We start from the raw sequence: 27,158 nt of genomic DNA on the forward strand, positions 1-27,158 counted from the left end.
ACAAAATTCAACATCCTTTCTTGTTGAAAACACTTCAAAGGATAGGACCAGAAGGGAACTTCCTCAACATGATAAAGAGAATATATGAAAACGGACAGCTAACATCATCCTCAATGAAGAAAAACTGAAAACTTTCCCCCTAAGATCAGGAACAAGACAAGGATGTCCACTATCACCATTGTTATTCAACATTGTGTTGGAAGTTCTAGCCAGAGCAATTAGACAAGAAAAAGAAATACAAGGCATCAAAATTGGAAAGGAAGAAATAAAACTCTCAGTTTGCAGATGATATGATACTGTATGTTGAAAACCCTGAAAATCCACAGCAAAACTACTAGAGCTAATAAATGAGTACAGGAAAGTGGCAGGTTACAAGATCAATACTCAAAATTCTGTAGTGTTTCTATACACTAGTAATGAACAATCTGTGGGGGAAATCAAGAAAAAAATTCTATTTACAATTGCAACCAAAAGAATAAAATATTTAGGAATAAATATAACTAAAGAGTCAAAAGGCCTATACAAAGAAAACTACAAGAAATTCTTAAAAGAAATCACGGAAGACCTAAATAGATGGAAGGGCATACCGTGTTCATGGATTGGAAGACTAAATATAGTTAAGATGTCAATTCTACCTAAATTAATTTATAGATTCAATGCAATACCAATTAAAATCCCAAAAACTTACCTTTCAGAAATACAAAAACCAATAACCAAATTTATCTGGAAGGACAGGGTGCCCCAGAATAGCTAAAAGTATCCTGAGAAAGAAAAATGAAGTTGGAGGTCTCACGCTACCTGACTTTAAGGCGTATTACTAAACTACACTGGTCAAATAGCATAGTACTGGCATAAAGATTGATACACTGACCAATAGAATCGAATAGAGTGCCCAGATATAGACCCTCTCAACTATGGACAATTGATCTTTGATAAGGCAGTCAAACCAACTCATCTAAGACAGAACACTCTCTTCAATAAATGGTGCCTAGAGAACTGGATATCCATATGCAATAGAATGAAAGAGGATCCATATCCCAAATCCTATACAAAAATTAACTCAGAACAGATCAAAGACCTAAACATTAGATCTCAGACCATAAAACTGTTAGAAGAAAATGTAGGGAAATATCTTATAAATCTTATAATAGGAACCAGTTCCCTAGACCTTACACCCAAAGCATGAGCATTGAAGAAAGAAAGAAAGAAATGGGAACTCTTTAAAATTAAACATTTTTGTGCATCAAAGAACTTCGTCAAGAAAGTAAAAAGACAGCCTACATAAAGGGAGACAATGTTTGGAAACGATATATCAGATAAAGGTCTAGTATCCAGAATATATAAAGAGATTGTTCAACTCAACAACAAAAAGACAGAAAATCCAATTACAAAATGGTCAAAAGACTTGAACAGACACTTCTCAGAGGAGGAAAAACAAATGGCCAAAAGGCACATGAAAAGATGCTCAGCTTCCCTGACTATTAGAGAAATGCAAATCAAAACCACAATGACATTTCATCTCACACCCACCAGAATGGCCATTATCAATAAAACAGAAAATGACAAGTGCTGGAGAGGATGTGGAGAAAGAGGCACACTTATCCACTGTTGGTGGGAATGTCAAATGGTACAACTGCTCTGGAAGGCAGTTTGGCAGTTCCTCAGGAAGCTAAGTATAGCACTGCCATATGACCCTGCAATACCATTGCCAGGTATCTACTCAGAGGACATGAGGGCAAGGACACAAATGAACATTTGCACACCAATGTTTATAGCAGCATTATTTACAATTGCCAAGAGATGGAAACAACCAAAATGTCCATCAACAGACGAGTGGCTAAACAAGCTGTGGTATATATATACGATGGAATATTATGCAGCTGTAAGACAGAATAAAGTTATGAAGTATGTAGCAACATGGATGGACCTTAAAGACATTATGCTGAGTGAGATTAGCTAGAAACAAAAGGACAAATACTGCATGGTCTCACTGATATGAACTGACATTAGTGAATGAACTTGGAGAATTTCAGTTGGTTACAGAGACCACCAGGAGACAGAAATAGGGTAAGATTTTGGGTAATTGGAGTTGAAGGGATACAGATTGTGCAACACTGATTATAAAAATTCAGAAATGGATAGCACAATACTACCTAACTGATATACAATTATGTTTAGAACACTGAATCAAGCTGAATGTGAGAATGATACAGGCAGGAGGGCTGGGGGCACAAGTGAAATCAGAAAGAAAGACTATAAAGACTGAGATGATATAATCTAGGAATGCCTAGAGTGTGTAATGATAGTGACTAAATGTGCAAATTTAAAAATGGTTTTGCATGAGGAAGAACAAAGAATGTCAATACCACAGGGTGATGAAAATAGATGGTAATTAATATTTTAAAATTTTAACTTATGTATGAGACTAAAGCAAAAAATGTTTATTTGGTACAAAATTTATATTTTGACTAGTGCATTTCCTAATATAACTTATGTGGACAGTTTAATTGAACCCCATAAGTACGTGGAACCTTGAGTAGGGCATGAGATTTTGTAGGTTTGTCCAGAGTGATGCCCCAACAAATCCCAGAGTGATTTGAACAGTGAATAAAAAAGTATTTGCAAAGTCCCCTTGGGGGAATGGTGACAGAGGGGGAAAATTCAACTTCCCCAAGTAGAGAATTCCTGGTATTCTCACAAGCAGTGGGGACAGCCAAAGCAATGGGTTGAGCCCCCAATCTTGGGGTTTGTTCATATGAAACTTAACCCCACAAAGGATAGGTCAAGCCCACTTAAAATTAGGCCTAAGAGTCACCCTCAAGAGAACCTCTTTTGTTGCTCAGATGTGGCCTCTCTCTCCAGCCAACACAACAAGCAAACTCACTGCTCTCCCCCTATCTACGTGGAACATGATTTCCAGGGGTGTGGACCTTTCTGGCAACATGGGACAGAAATCCTAGAATGAGCTGGGACCCAGTATCAAGGAATTGAGAAAACCTTCTCGACCAAAAGAAGGAAGAGTGAAATGAGACAGAGTGTCAATGGCTGAGAGATTCCAAACAGAGTCGAGAGGTTATCCTGGAGGTTATTCTTACACATTAAATAGATATCACTTTGTTAGTCAAGATGTAACGGAGAGGCTGGAGGGAACTGCCTGAAAATATAGAGCTATGTTCCAGTAGCCATGTTTCTTGAAGATGATTGTATAATGACATAGCTTTCACAATGTGACTGTGTGATTGTGAAAACCTTGTGTCTGATGCTCCTTTTTTTTTATTATTATTATTTTTTTTAGTCTGAAGCATTTATCTGTTTTATTGTTTCACAATGAAAATTAAACATGGATGTAAAAGACCGTGAATTACTTTGAAAAAGCACATTTGCAGCACGGGAAAATAAATTCCAGTATTTACATTTTTTTTTTTTTTCAGAAATCATTCCATTCTACATATGTAATCAGTAATTCTTAACATCATCACATAGATGCATGATCATCATTTCTGATGCTTCTTTTATTTACCTTATCGACAGATGAGTAAAACATATGGAATAAAAATAAAGAATAGGGGGAACAAATGTTAAAATAAATTTAGATTGAAATGCTAGTGATCAATGAAAGGGAGAGGTAAGGGATATGGTATGCATGAATTTTTTTCTGTTGTCTTTTTATTTCTTTTTCTGAATTGATGCAAATTTTCTAAGAAACGATCATGATGATGAAAATGCAATATGTGATGATACTGTGAATTACTGATTATACATGTAGAATGAAATGATCATATTTTAAGAATGTTTGTTATATATTTTTAAAAAATTAATAAAAAATATTTGCATTTGTTATATTTTTAAAAAATTAATTAAAAAACTAGAACAGCTATTTTAATATCAGATAAGTAGATTTTATGGCAAGAAATATTCTTTGGATAAAGAAGGTCATTTCCTAGTGATAAGGGGATGAATTCATCAAGAGGACCTAACAATCCTAAATAGTTAGCATCTAATAACAGAGCCTCAAATAATATGAAGCAAAACTTACAAACTGAAAGAACAGAGACAAGCCCATAATTGTAGTTGAAGATTTCTACAACCTTTCTTATTAACTGATAGGACAAGTAGACAGAAAAGTATAAGTATATAGAAAACGTGAACACTATTAATCAACTTGATTTAACTGACCATCCAACAAAAGCAAACTACACATTTTTTCCTACTGCACACAGAATATTTAACAAGATGCACCACATTTAGGCCATAAAACAAATCTCAATAAATGCAAAAGGACTGAAATCATATAAAATATGTTCTCTAACAATATCAGAATTAAATTAGAAATCAAATAAATACATAAATATAATCCTATCAGCTGAATAGAGGATTGTCATGGATCTCAGCCCTTAATTCTCTTACTGGAAATGGACACAAAATTTCTCAGGGTATTTCTGGCATAGCTAAATTACAATGAAGTATCACACTATCATATAAAATAGAGCCTTTAGGACTGAAATGGAACTTAGGACTTGCTTTTTTGTATTTAAGCAGTAGGGAAACTCCAAAGCTTCTATACTAAGCGTGTGGGGAAGAAGATATTAAGAATGGTAAAAAGTCAGATTTTACCCTACTTGTAAGCTAAGAAGTTAACCAGGTACAGTTTCATGGATGCTAGTGGTAGGCTTGAGACTCCAAGGTCAGAAACGAAGGATAGGTTATTACAGTAATAGCAGTAGCCAAGTATAGGCATTTTTATGCCAGTCCCAGAGCCCCAGTTCCTACAGAGTGATGCAAAGAGAGCCAGATGACACCTGTACAAACAACGGGTTGTGTAAAAAGAGAGGAATCCTAAGTTTAGGGAACCAAATATTTTATAAAAGAGAGTAAGCATGCTTAATCTTTGTTCCAAATAGGGGCATGAAGTCTATTCTTCTATCTTCTAAGGCTGTTCACTCTACAAATATACTTCAAAGATAGTCTGGAACAAAAGGCAGTCAGTGAATCATCCACAAGCTACGCAGAAACCAAGAGACCCATGAAAAATTATCTCACAAAAGGAGGTAAGATAGTTCTTGCAGGCTCCAGAGTAAGAGATTATGATAGGGCTGCCCAAGGTCTCTGGCATTAATTTCTATATTATGTACTACAACTGGACATAGAAACATCTTAATATTTGAGCCCATTCAGACACTATGAATAATAAATTTATTTCTCCACTGCAATATCCAAGGTGAAATCTGGCAAGCTTAGATTCCCTAATTAAGAAACACAGTCCTCCAGTGATCCAGCTATACATATAATAAAAGGGCTATTTGAGTTCATAGACTCTATTTGGTAAAATCAAGTCTCTGATAAGAACTTGAACCATAGAGTTTTCAATTTATAATGCCAATATTCTCTATAAACACAGCCAATCACCAAGTAAAAAGTTGAAAGCCACGTCCTCAAATAGTCTTTCTAAATTATTATTTCACTGATATTTTACTTTGGTTTAGATCTCATTTAAATATTTAAATACCAAGAGAGCAAACTCTCCAAGAATATATTTAAGGTGTAAAATGCCACAGTAATAGTGATAACTTTGTTATTTTTACTGCCCCATCTATAAAGCTGGTAAAAATAAATCCTACGCGTCTCTTTCTCAACAAGAAGCACGGAATACGGTTCTCCAGAGGGGGAAAAATGGTTCCAATTTATAGCACTTGCTAATTTCTGTGGTGAAAATACTTCCACCATGGCCTATTTTAAGCTTCCAACAACTTAACAATCCATTTGCAAGTTCCTGGAAACTATCTTACAAGCTACTACAAGCTGGCTCTAGCACACCAATGACAAATTGCTATAATTAGCACATGCCATTCTGAGATTTGATTTCTTTTGTGGCAAAATTACTACAGGATAGCAATGATGAGGCCAAATACATCACAGCTGTAAGTCAACATATGATGCTAATACTATACATTCATTCATTTAACAAATATTTCTTGAGTCCCTATTATATCCCAGAAAAAGGTCAGAATGAAGAATATTTAATCCTTTTTGAAGAAAACCTTTTTGCTCATCTTATGTATTCCATATTTTGACTCCTGAGCCTCTTCAACCGCTTAGTTTTGAGGATTTACAATAGCAGTACCATCAAGTTTTCCTTGAAATATAGTAAAATGCCACTTTTTTTCTTGAAATATAGTAAAATGCCACTTTAAAGTATCTGAAATTATGGCATATTGATCAAAATATGATTAGGATTTTGCTAGAGAATCAATACATGGCAGCAAATGCAATTTAATGGAGAATTGGGCTGTATCTCAAAAGCAGATGATCACATTTACATTTAACAAAGTTGCTTTGTGAAGATAGGAGAGAATGGTTGTAGCAATACAGGCAAGAGAAAATATGGAGGAGTTCTGCTTCCAGAATCACAGTGAACAAGTTTATTCAGACAAATTATCATCTCTTCCCCAAAAAACTACTAAACATGACAGATTAAAAATGAAGTAGGGGGTTGCATGGGTGGTTCAGTGGTAGAATGCTCGCCTTCCATGCAGGAGACCCAGGTTCAATTCCCGGACCATGCACCTAAAAAAAGAAAAGCAAGGGCCATGCAAAGGTGGCTCAGTGGCACAATTTTCGCTTGCCGTGCAGGAGACCTGGGTTCTGGTGCCTGCGCATGCAAAAAAAAAAGCAAACAGATAATATCTTCTGGAATGCACCAAATAACTGACAAAATACAAGAAAATTATGAGGCCAAAATCTAGGTCAAAGTGTGAACCCCAAGAAGTAATCATGGTACTGCATTTGCTTTTGTTCAAAGCCTACAACCTTAATGTTAGGATAAACCACATGAAATCTGGAAGGACAGAAGGTTGAAGAAAGAAGAAGGGACATTTGCACTTAAGATTTCAGCAATGAAGCCTTAGTGATGGCAGGGAGATGAAAGCTGTGGAAGGAGAAGAGGTCCAGAAATATTGGGAAGCTAAGGTGCTGGATGGGTCTAATGTGATTTGTTACTGAAGCCTTTAAAGAATAAGGGAGGCTGATGCAAAAGGGCATCAGTGAGAATGCAAAGGAAGAACAGGAAGTGTATAGCTAGATAATGTAAGTCTTAAAGCAATAAATTTCCACCATGCTAAAGGAATAAAGAAAGCAGCTCTGAGGAACTGAAGCAGTTCTCAACCTCAACCCACGATCCTAAGCTACATAAGGTGTAGGAGAATGAGCAGCTAGAGAACTGTAAGGAAGAAGAATGAATATATTATGAAGAGGCTGACATATGAGGGAGTTTTAGAGAGTATGCTGGAATGGATGGAAGGGAGGAGAACTGCTAGTGATTTGATGGGTTGGAAAGAGAAAGGAGAGAGCACAGCTCTCATCATATACACCACACAAAAACATGAATCATCCCCCCAAAGGAAAAGAAAAAAAAAAGAAAGGAAGAAAAGAAAATGTTGCCTCTCTCTTAAACTCCATTCTGATAAAACTATTTAAGCAGCTTGCACAATTGTCAGTGTTGCTGACCAACTATATTATATCCCAATAGAGATTTATGGTAAGTGGGATTACAAGAAAATAAGGGAGGAAAAAAAAGTTTTGCAAGAGTAGTATTTTGTGAATATTTAGTGTTGTAACAGGAAAAAGACAAAATGGTTGAATGACTATTTGCCAACAGGAAGCCACTGTGAGACTAGAAAAAGAGCCTGTGCATTCCTACCAGGTGAGGGCAACAGCACCATTATCCTAATATAAGGATAGATCCATAGATTGTTTTGAAGAAGTATGGAGATCAATCTAGATGGGTTGAATAAATTTAAAGTTCATGCAGACATCCCCATGATGTCATGCAGATATGAACGGTCCTGATAACATTTATGCTGAGATAAAAGCCTAAATATTTTAGGTAAATTCCACATTGTTCATAATACATTCAAGCCTGGAAAGCTGATTTTTTTGGTCATTCACTTCCTTTTCACTGTAGAGTAGAAGTAAATAATATAGAGTAGAAGCAAATAACTCAAAATTACTTTCCATTTGATTCCAGCACTCAAAGAGATGATCTCCCTTTACCTTCCATTAAAAGCGGAATGCAAAGCTAACAGTATAGCACCTCTCTCAAAAATGCTAGAGAAGTCCAGTTATCACTAAACAAGAATATATAACTTACCCTGCTCCGAATTTGCTGAAATCTCTCTTAGATTGTAGAGTATATGCAGTCAAACCAAGAAATACTGCAGTAGTCAGTATAAAAGCTTGCAGAATAACATATACATCGTAGAAACTAACTGTAAAATTAAAACATTGATTAAGAAATCCACATAAAAATACTCAATATAAAGCAGCTCTTTCTGGCATTTAAGAGAAATTCATTATTTTCTCCTTCTGTACTACTCACCATAAAACCATTTATGAAATTTAGATTACTGGTACAATAAAACTACACCCCTAATGCAATAAAGAAGCTCCAAAAAATTCAATCATACAAAATAATGGGGGTTCATTATTGTGAAGTTAATGAAATGACTAGTGAGATAATGTGCAGCTAGCTAGTCAGAAGTGTCAAGGCCATGGAGGAATGTTCCTCACCCATCCCTGACCCAGCTACAGCTTATTACTGCCTGTGGTGGTTATCCATTAAGGTTTAGCTATCTCTTAAAATAGGGAGAGGTAGATTACCAAAAATATAGATTTGGTAAAATTGGAATAGAAAGGCAAAAGAACAATAATCGGAAAAAAGGAAGAGATAAATATATTAACCATAAGGATTAACAATTTGCTATGATTAAAAGTTAACTGACCTTTTTGGTAGCCAAGGTTAATCATTTCATTGTGACAAACAGAATTTTTATTGTTAATACCATGAATTTTTTACTTGAGGTATTGCATAGTGCTATCAAGAATTTGGGGCTATGACATTAAAACACAGTTCAATGCAGGCAATTCCTCATACTAAGCTCATGAGCTCAAAGTACCTGATACAAAACAATATCATCATTTCCCCTAAGATCCCTGTAAATTAAGTAAATGATAAGCTATTGTTGTCTAAATTTTATAAATTGGTTAATGCAAAGGAAATATTATTCTCTATTCTGTTTTCCTTATTCTTTTGTTTCCTCTAAGCTAAACTGAACTGTGTAAAGTATATACATTTGTCTTTTACTTACATTTTAGGAATTCTTCATCCTATGCCATATTTTTGAAATGACATTCCATGATCCTAAGCTTTAGCCCAAACACCTATTTACCCAAAATATTTATCCATATTAAAAAGTTACTCTAATATATAGAAGCACAATTATGTCTTACCAACAATAGCCACAGTCAGAGCTTCTGACAGGGTCTAAGAAAACAGAAACTGAAATTACATAAATGCATCCAAAAATGTATACCATCTCATTTACATTTTCTAATTTCTAGTTTAATGTTGTTCTATATACATGATCTCATTTTAGCCTCAGAGTGGCCTTATGATGTGGAAAGATACCATGCCCATTATAATGAAAATGAGGCCTCAAAGTACTGAGTGAGAACATTTACATTGTAATTGTGATCTATTACTCTTTAACCAGATTTTTTTTTTATATCTGCAACAATATTAGGGATAAACAGAGAAAATTTTATTCTCCTCAATCTTTGTAATGCAAATAAAAATGAAATTGCAATCTATTGTGCACACTCATACTTCACGTAAGCAAATATAGGAGGAATAAAATAGTTAGGCACTACTTGGTGTGGGAGAATCTTGAAATTGTCCCCCAGTATTCATTCTCTCCTTCTTCCCTTGTAACAGAGTTTTTAGATGGTCATCTGGCTACTCAAATTACACGTTATATTTTTCAGCCTCCCTAACAGCTAGTTCCTGCCAGCTGACTATATTCTAACTAATGGAATGTGAGTAAAGAAGTGTACAAATTCTAGATTGTGCTCTAAATGTAAAAAGTCTTGCTCTTCCCTTTCTCCTCCCACCCCTACTTTTTTTGTGTGCTTGTGACTGGATTGAATTTAGATATGGTGGGGGCTATCTTATACCATGCAACACTCTAGGAACATCTGAACAACGGCAGGAGCCTGGGCCCTTAAGAACTTCACTGAACAGAACAGTCATTCCAACTTTTACAAGAAAGAGAAATAAACTATCTGGCTTATGCCATTGTTATTTTGGATTTCTGTCACCAGTAGCTGAGCCCATATGCTAAAATAAATGATTTCGTGATACTGAGTTTGAATTCCTCTAGCTTCTCTTTCCCCTAAATTAGTTTTTTTTTGCTTTTATATGCTGTATGGCAGGGTCACATTTCATTATTTTTTCATGTGAGTATCCTGTTTTTGTAGCACCATTTGTTCAATTTCTGTTTGTTTGGGGTTTTTGTTTGTTTTGCTTTTTTTTGGAAATGCATAAATTACTTTTTCTTTTTCTTTTTTTTTTTTTTGGCATGGGCAGGCTCTGGGAATCAATCCTGGGTCTCCAGCTCAGCAGGCAAAAATTCTTGCCATTAAGACACCATTGCACCGCCCTAAATTACTTACTTTCATATTTTGTTTTGTATGCTTATTCTAAGCAGATTTTATCAACCTTCTGATAGACCATACCACAAAAGGCAAAGTCAAAAGTTTAACAAGAGAGGCTATAACATCATACTCTGGTGGGAAGCACTACCTGCACCTCATACCTACCTGAAATCAAGAAATTATAGGGACCAGAGCAAAAATGGTATTAGATACTGAATATAGATGTGGAGGCAATGAAGCTGCTGCCACATTTTGTCCTAATGTTGGTAGTATTGGTAGGGAAGTGGTAGCAAAAGATAATAGAATCTTTTTTTTTCTGGGCAACATGATTACACTACCTTCTTGACATCTGTGACATGCTTTTAGGCAAAAAAATCAGACCCCATACTCAAATATGTGAAAGAAATAGGACAGAACAAACAGAAGTAAAGATAGAAGATCAGGAAAACATATTTGATACCACCCAAAAACAATGCCCCTTTTATAATATATGTATATGGATGCCTCCTAAGACAGGGTATGCCCCAACTCCTTTTTTTATTTTGGTGGCTCAGGATTAAAAATAAAAACTAGTATCAAAGTCTCTGAGTAATAATAAGAAATGTACTTTACATGCTACCTTATTTATTAAACCATTTAAATACATGGGCATGATCCAAATAGTTACAGCAATAAACAACCATCTTGCCCACAACCATTTGGCTGCTTTTCTAGCAGGTCCTCTCCTTGTTAAGTAAAAGTTAGTCCATGCCCTCTTTCAATCATAGTGTTTCTGAAAGGAGGTTGTATGTATCACAATCTTGAAAAGGAACTTGGTATGACCCTGCTTCTTTCTGTACCTTCTCTCTTTTTCTTTCCTGAACCACAGTTGACTGGGTCAGGAGTTGGCATCCAATCCAAGGGCTGCCAACGTTATAGACTGACTATTGACTAACAACCTATAATGTGATCTGTGCCAATCAATTTCTTTCTCAATCAGGATATAAACTAAGAGAATGAAGAAATGGCAGTGGTAGCTAAAGCTAAAGCTTAATAAAGCAAATGGAAGCCACAGTGGAGCATATAAAAACTAAAGAAAGGGGGGAAACTACATATAAAGGACAGCTGTGGGGTAGAGAAAAGAAGTTAAGGAGGAAGGGAGAGAAAGAGGCCAGAAACTCTTGCCATTAAATTTCCTACAGTAGTTCATTTTTAGAAACTTTATTTCATTCCTATTCTTGAGGCCTGGTTCCTTTGGGTTGGGGGACTACCAAGCTCTCACAGCCTTTAAATTCCATTATTGAGGTCACTCGAATTAGGATTGACACCTTGCAACAAAAGAGCTTAAGATTTAACCTTTTCTAGAAATGAAACTTCCAAAAACATGAGCTTTTTTTCTCATATATTAACAAGAACTTGTTATCAGAACTCACATACACTTCACTCTTATCTGACAACAAATATTCTTAATATTGGTCTGGAATGTTTTGAAGTAAATTTTTAGGTCAGAAGTCAAAGACATGCTAGATATGAGAAGAGGAAACATATTTTAAAAAAAAGTTTAACTTGAAACTTACCAACTCATTCTGGTCATAAGCTAAGAGTGAGTTTTTATAGGTGGTAGTTTGAGTTTTATTTTTAACAAATAACTCAGCAAGCATGACTTATTGATCCCAATCATAATCTTTAAGCAAGTTAGAAAGGACTTTTTTTGAACAAAAAGAAGAGAACAGAGTAATAAGATTAAAATAACAGAGGAGTTTATCATAAAATTTAGTTCTACAAAATTAAAGCTACAACGTAGTTCCCCACCCCCACAAAGCACAGACTATTACAAGTAATAAGGATTATAAGGATTATATACTTTAACATTTTCATTTCATATATGGGAAAACTTAGGTATAGGAAGGTACAGAAATGTCTTGCCAAATGTTACATACCCAGATAGTACCAAGGCCAGGAAATCTGATTCCAACTCAGGATTTTTTTCACTACATCCTACTATTGATAGAAAAAGCTTGGAAACTAACAAATCATTAAAAGTAGTAAAAGAACACAAAATTACAAGTAATTTCCTAAAATATTGTCATAAAAAAACTCTTTAATTTTGTTCTGCTATTATTAGATATTTACATGCATTCAATTAAATAAATATATTTAAAATTCAGGAACAAATGCTAAAAGAACAGACATTGTAAAAGTACTCACAAATCCAAAAAGCAGGTATAGGTTAAGGGGATGCTTATGTCTGTTTAAAGTCAATGCTAAAATCAAACCCAAAGATCCAAGGGCAAACACCAAAATTAAGGCAGGACTGAAAGACATAATAGTGAAAGCATTTTCAATCTTAAATTAGGCATAAATAATATTATCCAAATTAACAAAATATATCTGTCTATTCGTGAGTTTATACAAGGAAAACATATGGAAAGATCCACAATAAGATGTCAAAAGAAGTTATCCTTACAACTGAGAACTTTGAGGGGTGGGATTAGAAGTAAAGAACAGGGGCAGGCCACAATGGCTCAGTAGGCAGAGTTCTCAACCGCCATGCCAGAGGACCTGGGTTCGATTCCCAGTGCCTGCCCATGTTAAAAAAAAAAAAAAAAAGTGAAGAGCAGGACAAAGAAAAGAGTACAGAGGAGAAACTTTTCCTTTTTTACTTAATGAACTCCTATAAGTTTTTTCTTTTTTTTTGCAATTCACAATACTCCTTATAATTAAGATTGTATGGTAACTAAAATACAATAAAGAAAAAGTATTAAATAATTAACAAAATTTATACCTTACTACTTTTTTTTAGGGTGCTTACCAAATAGCTGTCATTTAAATTTATAAACTTTACCCCAAACAGCAAACTAATAGCTTAAGACTCCCCTTTTCTGTGACAGAGATAGACAATCTCTACTTCTAATATAGTCATTCTTTATTTTCTCCTTTCCTTTAATCTAAAAAACCTACGTTGCCTTTAATCACGGAAATGATTAGTTTGGAGCTCAGTTCTTAAAACAAATTAGGGATGAGTAAAACAGAGCTCTTCTAAAAGCTTTTCAATGAAATCATATTTGCCAGGGACCAAAATTAAATACACATTTACGAAGTACCTTTGTTATCCAAGCACTTTTTTAGCCTTTGGGGATATAAAGATGAATGAGACAATAAGATATAAGGTCTAATAAAACCAAACAATTAAGACTTAAAAAAGATAACTTGCAAGCAGTAAAAATTCTGAATACTATCCCAGGAGATGAGGATTTAACCCTAAGAAAAATCTAAGCTTAAAAAATTGAAAAAAAAATCATGTTGCAGGACATTTTCCTTATCAAAAACTTGAAAGCAAATCTTACAAGAGTTAAAGAACTCTTCTTACAATCTATCTTATTAGAAAAGAAAATAATGAACTTTGTTTAAAATATGCCCTCTTAATCATATGTAGTCAGAAAATCATTTAGAATCATCTCATCACCTTACCTTTCATGTACAAATGTCCGAATAGACTCCAGGTATAAAAAAACTGTAGATGTCACTGTAGTTAAGAGAACTTGCAGAGAAAGGATGCTGTAGACTTTTCTTAGAAAGGCTTAAAGAAAAAAAATTACATGACTATATTCTTAAACACATCAGAGAACAGTAAGATCAAATTTCTTCTTTAAAAATTAAATTTTTACATACATTCTTACATCTTAATCCAAATAATAGTCTGTAATTAAAACTAGAAAAAAAGTTTTCCAAAGTGTTTCAAAAATTGTCATGTCTAAACCTCTAAAAAGCATGAATTTAAAAAAAACAAAGCAAACATTAAATTAATGGGACAGACCATAAATGTTTTCATAAAAGTAAAAATAACATCAACTAGTTCCATCCCCCTATCTCATATTATCAACAGCCCCTCCAACATGAAAAAGTTAGAACGGGCATAGCCCAAATACCCAGAAAGACTGAGAGAAAGATCAAAGGTGATGGTAGGGTTATACAGAGAAGGTAGGGTTTAACAAATGAGTACAAATGCTGAATCATTATATTATTTCTTTTTGTCTCCAGTACCTTAGAGCAGCTAGAAGTAAAAACCTAAAATTGTGGAATTGTAACCCATACCAAACTCTGAAATCTGTTCTACAACTAATTGTTGTGATATACTTTGAAATTTATTGCTTGTTTGTATATATATATATATTTGTGCCGGTTTGAAAGGAATTATGTGGAATTCCCTGGAAAAGCCATGTTTTAATCCTAATCAATCTTGTGGGAGCAAGGGTTTCTTCTAATCTCTATTCAGTACTACAGGTTGGAAACTCGATTAGGTTATCTCCATGGAGATGTGTCTCAATGGGTTGCGGTTATTAAACTTGATTAGATGGAGATGTGTCTCCACCCATTCTATGTGGGCCTTGATTAGTTTACTGGAATCCTATAAAAGAGGAGACTTTTTTTTTTTTTTTAACATGGGCAGGCACGGGGAATCGAACCTGGGTCCTCTGGCATGGCAGGCAACCATTCTTGCCTGCTGAGCCACCATGGCCCGCCCAAGAGGAGACATTTTGGAGAGAGTTCTTTTTGAGAACAAGGAGAGAGCCACAGAACCACGACAGAATGACGGGAGAACCACAGAGTCTACCAGCCAGCGATCTTTGGAGATGAAAGAATATGTTCCCGGGGGGAGCTTCATGAAGCAAGAGGCCTGGAGAGGAAGCTAGTACATGTCGCTATGTTGGCCACATGCCTTTCCAGTGGAGAGAGAAACCCTGAACTTTACTGGCTTTCTTGAATGTACGTATATTTTCCTGGATGTCTTAATTTGGACATATTTATAGACTTGTTTTAATTGGGACATTTTCTCAGCCTTAGAACTGTAAACTAGCAACTTATTAATCCCCCCTTTTAAAAGCCATTCCATTTGTGGTATATTGCATTCTGGCAGCTAGCAAACTAGAACAATGTTATTTTTCCCAAAAAATAGAAAAAAGAGAAGGAGTGTAAAAGAGAAGATAGGATTTAACAAATGAGTATGACTGCTGAATCATTATATTGAAATTTCTTTTGGTTTCCAGTGCTTGGAGCAGCTAAAAGAAAAAAACAAAAAATCGTAGAACTGTAACCCATACCAAACTTTAAAATCTACTCTATAACTACTTGTTAAAATGTATTTGGAAAGTTATTGGTTTTTTTTTTAATTAATTAAAAAAAAATTAACTAACACAACATTTAGAAATCATTACATTCTACATATGCAATCAGTAATTCTTAATATCATCACATAGATGTATGATCATCATTTCTTAGTACATTTGCATCAATTTAGAAAAAGAAATAGCAAGACAACAGAAAAAGAAATAAAATGATAATATAGAGAAAAAAATAAAAATAAAAAATACAAAAAATATATAAAAAAAAGAAAAGAAAAAAAACTATAGCTCAGATGCAGCTTCATTCAGTGTTTTAACATAATTACATTACAATTAGGTAGTATTGTGCTGTCCATTTTTGAGTTTTTGTATCCAGTCCTGTTGCACAGTCTGTATCCCTTCAGGTCCAATTACCCATTATCTTACCCTATTTCTAACACCTGATGGTCTCTGTTACCAATGACATATTCCAAGTTTATTCTCTAATGTCGGTTCACATCAGTGGGACCATACAGTATTTGTCCTTTAGTTTTTGGGTAGTCTTACTCAGCATAATGTTCTCTAGGTCCATCCATGTTATTACATGCTTCATAAGTTTATTCTGTCTTAAAGCTGCATAATATTCCATCGTATGTATATACCACAGTTTGTTTAGCCACTCGTCTGTTGATAGACATTTTGGCTGTTTCCATCTCTTTGCAATTGTCTAAATAATGCTGGTATAAACATTGGTGTGCAAATGTCCGTTTGTGTCTTTGCCCTTAAGTCCTTTGAGTAGATACCTAGCAATGGTATTGCTGGGTCGTATGGCAATTCTATATTCAGCTTTTTGAGGAACTGCCAAACTGCCTTCCACAGTGGTTGCACCATTTGACATTCCCACCAACAGTGGATAAGTGTGCCTCTTTCTCCACATCCTCTCCAGCACTGGTCATTTTTTGTTTTGTTGATAATGGCCATTCTGGTGGGTGTGAGATGATATCTCATTGTGGTTTTGATTTGCATTTCTCTAATGGCCAGGGACATGAAGCATCTCTTCATGTGCCTTTTGGCCATTTGTATTTCCTCTTCTGAGAGGTGTCTGTTCAAGTCTTTTTCCCATTTTGTAATTGGGTTGGCTGTCTTTTTGTTGTTGAGTTGAACAATCTCTTTATAAATTGTGGATACTAGACCTTTATCTGATATGTTGTTTCCAAATATTGTCTCCCATTGTGTAGGCTGTCTTTCTACTTTCTTGATGAAGTTCTTTGATGTACAAAAGTGTTTAATTTTGAGGAGCTCCCATTTATTTCTTTCTTTCTTCAGTGCTCTTGCTTTAGGTTTAAGGACCATAAAACCACCTCCAATTGTAAGATTCATAAGATATCTCCCTATGTTTTCCTCTAACTGTTTTATGGTCTTAGACCTAATGATCTTTGATTCATTTTGAGTTAACTTTTGTATAGGGTGTGAGATACGGGTCCTCTTTCATTCTTTTGCATATGGATATCCAGTTCTCTAGGCACCATTTATTGAAGAGACTGTTCTGTCCCAGGTGAGTTGGTTTGACTGCCTTATCAAAGATCAAATGTCCATAGATGAGAGGGTCTATATCTGAGCACTCTATTCGATTCCATTGGTTGATATATCTATCTTTATGCCAATACCATGTTGTTTTGACCACTGTAGCTTCATAATATGCCTTATAGTCCGGCAGCATGAGACCTCCAGCTTCGTTTTTTTTCCTCAAGATACTTTAAGCAATTCGGGGCACCCTGCCCTTCCAGATAAATTTGCTTATTGGTTTTTCTATTTCCAAAAAATAAGTTGTTGGGATTTTGATTGGTATTGCATTGAATCTGTAAATTAATTTAGGTAGAATTGACATCTTAACTATATTTAGTCTTCCAATCCATGAACACGGTATGCCCTTCCATCTATTTAGGTATTCTGTGATTTCTTTTAACAGTTTTTTGTAGTTTTCTTTGTATAGGTCTTTTGTCTCTTTAGTTAAATTTATTCCTAAGTATTTTATTCTTTTAGTTGCAATTGTAAATGGAATTCGTTTCTTGATTTCCCCCTCAGCTTGTTCATTGCTAGTGTATAGAAACACTACTGTTTTTTTTTTTTGCATATATGTTATATTTCACAATTTAAAAAAAGTTGAAAAAAAGAAAAAATTAAAAATTAAAAAATAAAGTAATAAATGTACTTTTGCCTAGATGTAGACATATATCTTGAACAAAATTAGGATAATTAGTGCTAATCTCCATAAAAAGTCTACAATTTACTTTCTTATAAAGGATCTGATGTCAGCATGCTTTGGGGGTTCATTTCTACCTTTTTCATAAGAGCGGAAATACAAATATATGTCTGCTATGGGTGATGTTATTTGGACTTTCTGCAAATTTAATTATTAAGCCAAAGGACAAATCATTATTCTCCCAAAGAATTACAAAAAAAAAAAAACATCATATTCTTTACTTTTGATTGTCCTTTATGTACCTCATAACACAAACCCACTCTATATGATGTATATTTTTAAGTTAATGTTAATTATTACCATTTTATAGAAACTGTTCTACAGTTCAAAGCAATATACAGAAAAATCAGTTTGCCTATGTGTGTATATGAGAAAAAGTGCTTATGCAATAAAAGACCAGAAAACAAAGACCATTAATAGTGATTTTCTCTGGGTAGATTCATCAAGGATGATTTTGAAGCTCAGTTCTTTGCCAACATATGTTTTCTATATATCACCAATAAATATTTATTACTTTTTTAGCAGAAAAATATTTTAAGGAAATACATGCTAAGCCTATAAATTCACCATAAAAATTATTCTTATGCAGATATTCCCAAGCACAAGTTTTTTATACTCTTTAAAAATGGGACCTTACATAAAATCTCAGGTACCTATTTTGACACGCACTTTGAATAACTAATATAAAAAAGTGGCAAAGGACATGTATATGCAACTCACAAGAAAAAAAAAAAAGATTTGGTATGAAAAGAATACAAACTAAATAGCAGTATCTTCCAAACTTTTATTTTGAATACTGATTTCTCCCCTTCTACTTGACATCTTAAACTTAACATGGCTAGTAACACTTAACTTCCACCCAAATCTCTCTTTCTCCTAGTAACCAGCACCATCATCCTCTAGACTAAAAACATAGGAGTCATCTTTGGTTCCTATCTCCTTTTCCAATTTAAAAGCAACAACGTTAGCTTCTACTTCCAGAAGTAGAACACATCTTCCTCTTTTGGTTTCCTCTTCTATCTCCCTGGTCAAAGTCCGCATGAAGTCTCACTTGGACTACTGGAGCAGTCTTCTAACTGGTCTCCATGCTTTCACTCTTGTCCTACCTAATCCAGCTCTATACAGCTGTGAGAGTGATCTTTTTTAAAGTGGATCATGTAGCTTCCTAATTAAATCCTTTTAATGGTTTCTCTCACACTCAGAATAAAATTCAAAAGCTCTTCTGGGGCCAAAAAGGCCTATAGAATTTTTCCAACCTCATCTCACACCACTCTCCATCTTTCTCTCTAATAGTTTAGGGGTTACCTTCCCATTCCCTGGACATACCCAACTCTTCTTGTTTTCTGGGCCTTTGCCCTGGCTATTTCCTCTGACTGGAATACCTTATCCTTCTTTACGTGGAATGGTGCATTAAAATATGTTCACAATTCTTTAATAGTCACTTCAAGTGACTCACTTCTAACAAAAGGAACAAGGTAAAAAGTGACAATGTGTGTTATTTCCAAGTCCAAGTCATAAAAGGAATTACAACTTCTTCTTTGCTCTTTTTTAAATCACTCACTCAAGGGTAGCTTTTCCCAATATACCCTTAAGGAGCCTTTATGACATTTCTTTTTTCCTAACAGCTTTCCCCTCTCAATAAAAATTTAATGCCACAAATATACTATATATCTAATTATGTATTGTGGCCTTTTAGACTGAGTGTTTTGGAACCAAGAAAGAACGGACAATTATTTCCATCTACATAACGCCGGGCATTTTAAAGTCAAATTAATTTTTGACCACTAGTTACTACATATTAAAACGAATATGGGCTTTTTGATTGACTTAGGAAACTTCTGTTTCCAATAACCGCCTCAACGATATTTAAACATATGCTGAGTTTTAGGCCCTAAAGAGAGAAAATAGTGAGCAAGTTAGGGTCTCTGTCCTCAGTTTATAGTATAGCAGTGAAGACTGGTAAACAGAAATGTACAATGTCCCATAAAGCAAATACACCAAAGCAGATCACTCCATTCGACTGTACATCATAATGACCATACAATAAAGTTGTCACCAAAAAATAAGCCTTAGTATCTTTTGACTTAAAGATCCTATATTAAGGCTGTTGAGGTTTTCATCTGTCCTCTACACAGAAAAATATAGTGTTAAACTGGAACAGGGTCGTTCCGGAGCTCAGAGGTATGGAACCACCAAGTGTCTCGGTGGTCTCTTTCTGAGCCCCTGGAGAGAGGACGCTCCTCCTTCCAGCCCGGGCGCAGGGGGTGGAGGGGCTCTCTTTCTGAGCTCTAGCTGGAAGGAGCTCGACCTCCGAACTTCTGGGGAAGGGAGCTCTCTCGGATCCCCAGTGAAGAGAAGCTGCAGTCTCCCTCTCCCTGAGGTCCTGGTGGAGGAGAGGGAAGGTGTTCTCAGAGCTCCTGGGGAAGAGCACTCTCCGTCGGAGCCTCTCGGGAGAGGCCGCTCTTCCAACTAGGTCCGGGAGGCTAACCCCGCGGGTAAAGCGCCTCCAGAGGCCGAAGACCGAGCGAGACAGAGGAGGGGCGGCCTAGAGGGACCGGGGGCGGGGGCGGCGTACCCATTCGGATGTGCACGCTGGCAGAGGCCACGCAGCTGCCATAGTTGAAGTCATCCTCGATCGAGGAGCAGGGGTAGCGAGGGTCAGAGTCGGCCATGGCGGCGACACAACCCCAGCCACCCGCGCCGAACTAGAAAGATCACAACGGCCTTCAACCCACTTCCGGGATGAGGCACTCCAGCCCGAACTAGCCGAGCCGCCTCGACGAAGCGAACCCTGAACTAATCGATTATCTCGCACCCAAAATTCAGTCAGGCTGAAAAAAAGGAGATTGCTTCGGATTAGGAGGGGGAGAAAACGGATCACACTTTCAGTGCCATCTGAAGTGAAGCATTTCTCAAATTTTCCTCAACAAGCTTTTTAAGTTCTCTCATCTAAAGAATTGCTAAAAATGATTTAAGTGACATCTCATCCATCCATTCAACAAATACCCATCTCATTCATCTTGCCCTTCAATAATCACACTGAAAATGTACTTTTAATTTTGTTATTTTAATAATAATAGCAATAATAATAATAATTCCTAACACTGAGCACTTTTTGAGCACCTGGCTTTCTGAGTGAAGTAACACTTACTACTGAAAGACAAGTAGAAGCCAACCAAAGAAGATGCAGTGCTATAGATAAATGCTTAAGGGACCAACAGTTGCAAAGAAGGGGAAGGCAAGACTGTTGGAATCGGGGAGTAGTGAAAAAGAGTGAGGCTGGATAAATTAAACAAAGACCAGATTACTGTATGCCAGATGTAGAATGCATTGGAGACGGGTATGACCAAAGTCAGGGAACACAGGAAATGGTTGCATTAAGAGAGAGATGATGATGGCAAATACAATGGATCTGCGAGAATATTCATGATACCAGTGTCATTCTAATCCTAAAGTGAGATGTAGATATATCCAAGGGTTCCTTGGAATTTTTTTGATAAATATGTTTTGATCCACCCAACATTTACCCATTCCTCACTTTAACCATCAACCCAAAAGATTCAACAAGTGGAAACAGAATAGCTGTGCAGTTGAAATAAGGACTGAGTGTTTTGGAACCAAGAAAGAAATGGCTCAACTCTGGGGAGATTATATATGGCTTCATAAATACTGTCGTTTCTCAGTTGGGTCTTAAAGGATAAGCAGGAGTTCACCAGGTAGGAGATACTGCAATAATCCAAACATGAAGGAACTAATATAGACAAACTGGGGGAAAAGCCAGAAAAGGATGAGAGATATTACAAAAGAAAAGCAAGATTTGGAGACTTATCAGAAATAGATACCTAGGATGATGCCTGATGTAATAGGTGCTCAGTAAATCCTTTTAAATATGTCAGTAAATCAGTCAAAATTAGTCAGAGTTCCCTTGACCAGAAACAAGGAAATTGGTTTTCTGGGAGATTATCAGTTTTGGGTATGTGATTTGAGATGAAAGAAAGAAATGTAAATGAAATTGCTTAGTAAATACTTGAGTCAGGAGTTGAGAAAGGAATTTGCAGGGCAGGTTAAGGCTGAGGACACAAATGTGCAAGTGACCCAGTTAGAGATATTCCATGAAGAATCAGAGCATACGAGGTGTTCAGAACCTAAAATAAAACGATTTCAGTTTATGGATGCATAGTACAGGCCAGAGGGCGGAGTCAGGTGAAAAAACAGAACCAGTCAGGAATATAAGAAGTAAATATTATATAGCATCATGGAGGTAGAAGAAGACAGAAATTGAAGAAGAGTGTGATGAGGGACAAATATTATAGAACTGACAGAATGAAACCTGATGGAAGGTCATTCTGAAAAATTACTGAGATATTTTCAACCCAAATACACTGAATATTTTCTTTAAAAAATTATTGCTATTGTCTTTATTATCAAAGAATCAAATTAAAATTCAAGCCTTTATTTTTCTTTCAAGAGCTCAGAACAATAAAATAAATTCTGTACAAGAAGAATAAGAGGAACTACTATTGCTATCAAAAACCAAAAGAAGGCAGGTCACAGTGGCTCATCAGGCAGAGTTCTTGCCTGCCATGTTGGAGACCTGGGTTTGATTCTCGGTGCCTGCCCATGCAAAAAAAAAAAAGAAAAGAAAAACCAAAAGATGCAGATAACTAACTACCAATTATTATTTATATGTATACTCTGAAACCTGATGGAAAGTCATTTCTGAAACTTGATGCAGAGGGTTTATTTGGGGGGTTTACTTAATAGCAAGAGAAAGAGAGCCAAATATACAAGATTTATGTTCATAACATGCCAAAGAGTTTTTTAAAATCTTGAATGAGATTTTTTAAAAATTTGATAAGCATTTTTACAACAAATATTGCATCCAGAGTTCCTATAACCAGTAGCAGTTTTGTCATCTGAAAAATGTACCAGTCATCCTGGGTCTCTCAGTCCTTTTCTATTATCAAATTGCAAACAATCTGAGTAGATATTTTACTGCAAAAGAAAATATTTTCCATAATCTCCAATTTCTTCACATGTCCAGAACTTTTCTAGGGGTAAGTATGCTTTTGCTTCAAAAATAGAACTTGAGCTAAAATTGAAATTATAACAAAAGGGCCTTGACTGAAAGCTATTCAATTACAAAAATCAGAATTTAAAAAATGGTGGTGACTTGGCAAAAGTTATTATGGCAATACACCCTTTATTAAAAATTGCCATGGAAATTATTAAGAAAGAGAATAACAAATGGGGTCAGCCATGAAAGTGTTGGAAGAAATTAATTTTTGCAGTTAGAGATTTTCTAAGTATGGAGACATACGTGACAACTACAGAAGGTTTGGAGAACACAAAAAGCACAAATAAGAAAATAAAATCATTAGTAATCTTTTCATCAACCCTAAGAGGGTCATTGTTAAAGTTGTGAAAGAATAGATTTTTAGAAAAATGTTTTTGATATTTTAAATCAGAAAAGTTTGAGTTATAAGACAATGTGATCCTAATTTTCTTGAAAATACATATACAGAAAAAGAACTGAAGGGTTAATTAGTGCATATTATTTTCATGAGGTCATCACGATGAAGGCCTAACAAGCCATTCAACTCTCACTTTTTTAAATGACCAAGTAATGTGTACTATATGTGTCCTCACCTCGTTCCTGATCCATAACCTACCTCTGAACTCCATTGCATGCAAGACCCTTTGGGTTAAGGCTCAAGGCTGGGATGAGGCCCAAAGAGGGGATAGGTTAATGATCTCTGCTTTGAAAATTACTTCCAAAACTAGAAAATATCCTAGGTCCCACAGCCTGGTTGTCCTCTGAACAGTCATTCCTAAGGATGCTAGGTAAATAGCTACTACCAAGATCATTGTCTCATATATATTAAGAGCTAGTGTCTGCCTCACCTTTTTCTCCTTCACCTTCTTCCAGATATCCGATGCTTTGATGATTGTGCTTAGCTGGGATTTGGTCATGGATAATACTGTGCCATTGTCACTACAGCCTTCAGGGTTTCCTCATCAACTTCATTTGTTATTCTTTGCAGCTCATCATATCATCTCTTCAACTGGGATGGAAAGACTTTCTTCTAGTATACAACTTTTGAGGGGGTTGTAGAGTATCTAACAGCAAAGAGGTAGGTCACATGGTAAAACAGTTTTGTGGTTTAACTACGACCCTTTCTTTGCTAGAAAGTGTAGTTGCTGGGAGTGAGCTGGGTAAGGCAGTGGCACAGGATCTGAGTTTGCTTGGATTTCAGTGCTGTCTCATGTGCTCTAGAACCTCACATTACTTCTGCCCGCTCTGCCAGAATCATTCTCTCTTAACCTTATTTTCTCTCAGGGTCCCAGTTGCCTCTCTGAAATCCAGTTTCCATGCCCATCACACATTCCATCTGATATCATTGTATACATTTGAACTCCCATTTTGGACAGGTTTTAGTTTCCTTCCCATCGTTTTCTAGGCCCTCAACAAATCAGGAAGTGTTACCAAATACATGTTCAATGTATCAGAATGCTTTTGTTTTTGTTTGCAAATAGCAAAGATTCTTGATTTCAAAACTGGCTTAATAAGGGGATTTATCTCAAATAATTATAAATCTACAGGCAAGGTGAGCTCCAGACACAGAATGAATGAACTGCTCAATGATGTTATCAAAGGCCTGGTTCTTTCTCTCACCAGACTATCATGAAGGCTTGCTTCATTCTAATATAGATCTCCATGTGGTTGCAATTGGTTCAGAGAGGAAACCAGAGCTACTACATGTTCCTATGCAGATCCAGAAAGAGATATCCCCCCCAAACCATATATTATTGGGTAAATTTAAGTTATATCCCAGCCCAAATCTTTGTACATGGACCTCTGGAATTTTAAATTTCAAGATCAGAGTAGACCTTAGCCATGTGGGAATAACATACCATACAAGAAACTAGCAAGTGCAAAGGCTCTAACGGACCTCTGCCTGGTGTATTCAATGACCAGTAAGGAGACAGTGTGGCCAAAGCAAAATGAACAAGGGAATGAGATCAGAGGATAATGGAGTGAAGCGGCATGGAGGTAGGGAGAATGCAGATCATATAACGAGATTGACTTTTTTTTTTTTGTAGATGTTTTCCTTATATATATATATATATTTTTTTTTTTTATTAACGGAAAGAAAAAAAATTAACACAACATTTAGAAATCATACCATTCTACATATGCACTCAGTAATTCTTAACATCATCACATAGATGCATGATCATCGTTTCTTAGTACATTTGCATCGGTTTAGAGGAACTAGCAACACAACAGAAAAAGATATAAAATGTTAGTATAAAGAAAAGAAATAAAAGTAGTAATAATAGTAAAAAACAAACAAACAAACAAAAAAACCCTATAGCTCAGATGCAGCTTCATTCAGTGTTTTAACATGATTACTTTACAATTAGGTATTATTGTGCTGTCCATTTTTGAGTTTTTGTATCTAGTCCTGTTGCACAGTCTGTATCCCTTCAGCTTCAATTATCCATTATCTTACCCTGTTTCTAACTACTGCTGGACTCTGTTACCAATGACATATTTCAAGTTTATTCTCGAATGTCTGTTCACATCAGTGGGACCATACAGTATTTGTCCTTTAGTTTTTGGCTGGACTCGCTCAGCATAATATGCTCTAGGTCCATCCATGTTATTACATGCTTCATAAGTTTATCTTGTCTTAAAGCTGCATAATATTCCATCATATGTATATACCACAGTTTGTTTAGCCATTCTTCTGTTGATGGACATTTTGGCTGTTTCCATCTCTTTGCAATTGTAAATAACGCTGCTATAAACATTGGTGTGCAAATGTCCGTTTGTGTCTTTGCCCTTAAGTCCTTTGAGTAGATACCTAGCAATGGTATTGCTGGGTCGTATGGCAATCCTATATTCAGCTTTTTGAGGAACCGCCAAACTGCCTTCCACAGTGGTTGCACCATTTGACATTCCCACCAACAGTGGATAAGTGTGCCTCTTTCTCCACATCCTCTCCAGCACTTGTCATTTTCTGTTTTTTTGATAATGGCCATTCTGGTGGGTGTGAGATGATATCTCATTGTGGTTTTGATTTGCATTTCTCTAATGGCCAGGGACATTGAGCATCTCTTCATGTGCCTCTTGGCCATCCGTATTTCCTCTTCTGGTAGGTGTCTGTTCAAGTCTTTTTCCCATTTTGTAATTGGGTTGGCTGTCTTTTTGTTGTTGAGTTGAACAATCTCTTTATAAATTCTGGATACTAGACCTTTATCTGATATGTCATTTCCAAATATTATCTCCCATTGTGAAGGCTGTCTTTCTACTTTCTTGATGAAGTTCTTTGATGCACAGAAGTGTTTAATTTTGAGGAGCTCCCATTTATTTATTTCTTTCTTCAGTGCTCTTGCTTTAGGTTTAAGGTCCATAAAACCGCCTCCAGTTGTAAGATTCATAAGATATCTCCCTACATTTTCCTCTAACTGTTTTATGGTCTTAGACCTAATGTTTAGATCTTTGATCCATTTTGAGTTAACTTTTGTATAAGGTGTGAGATACGGGTCTTCTTTCATTCTTTTACATATGGATATCCAGTTCTCTAGGCACCATTTATTGAAGAGACTGTTCTGTCCCAGGTGAGTTGGCTTGACTGCCTTATCAAAGATCAAATGTCCATAGATGAGAGGGTCTATATCTGAGCACTCTATTCGATTCCATTGGTCGATATATCTATCTTTATGCCAATACCATGCTGTTTTGACCACTGTGGCTTCATAATATGCCTTATAGTCCGGCAGCATGAGACCTCCAGCTTCGTTTTTTTTCCTCAAGATGTTTTTAGCAATTCGGGGCAACCTGCCCTTCCAGATAAAATTGCTTATTGGTTTTTCTAATTCTGAAAAATAAGTTGTTGGGATTTTGACTAGTATTGCATTGAATCTGTAGATCAGTTTAGGTAGGATTGACATCTTAATTATGTTTAGTCTTCCAATCCATGAACACGGTATGCCCTTCCATCTATTTAGGTCTTCTGTGATTTCTTTTAGCAGTTTTTTGTAGTTTTCTTTATATAGGTTTTTTGTCTCTTTGGTTAAATTTATTCCTAGGTATTTTATTCTTTTAGTTGCGATTGTAAATGGGATTCGTTTCTGGATTTCCCCCTCAGCTTGTTCATTACTAGTGTATAGAAAAGCTACAGATTTTTGAATGTTGATCTTGTAGCCTGCTACTTTGCTGTACTCATTTATTAGCTCTAGTAGTTTTGTTGTGGATTTTTCTGGGTTTTCTATGTATAGTATCATATCGTCTGGAAACAGTGATAGTTTTACTTCTT

At 35.8% G+C, this 27,158-nt stretch overlaps 1 protein-coding gene across 2 annotated transcripts in view; it reads right to left on the bottom strand.

Moving 5' to 3' along the window:
• The window catches only part of TMBIM4 (transmembrane BAX inhibitor motif containing 4), a 29,564-nt gene extending 8,968 nt beyond the window's left edge, over window positions 1–20,596 (bottom strand). Inside the window, exons 1-6 of one of the 2 annotated variants that reach the window (XM_077111334.1) lie at window positions 20,408–20,577; window position 19,419; window positions 13,939–14,008; window positions 12,676–12,781; window positions 9,286–9,319; window positions 8,147–8,264 (exon numbers count right to left, since the gene is read on the bottom strand). In XM_077111334.1, the coding sequence (XP_076967449.1) occupies window positions 8,147–8,264; window positions 9,286–9,319; window positions 12,676–12,781; window positions 13,939–14,008; window position 19,419; window positions 20,408–20,461 (383 nt within the window). In that variant the 5' untranslated portion in view covers window positions 20,462–20,577. Of the gene's footprint in view, window positions 1–8,146; window positions 8,265–9,285; window positions 9,320–12,675; window positions 12,782–13,938; window positions 14,048–19,418; window positions 19,420–20,407 lie in introns of both variants that reach the window. The other variant, XM_077111333.1, reaches the window with a different exon arrangement.
• Between the last annotated feature and the right edge of the window lie 6,562 nt (window positions 20,597–27,158).

This window comes from Tamandua tetradactyla, chromosome 7, assembly GCF_023851605.1.
Source record: "Tamandua tetradactyla isolate mTamTet1 chromosome 7, mTamTet1.pri, whole genome shotgun sequence".
NCBI lineage: Eukaryota > Metazoa > Chordata > Mammalia > Pilosa > Myrmecophagidae > Tamandua > Tamandua tetradactyla.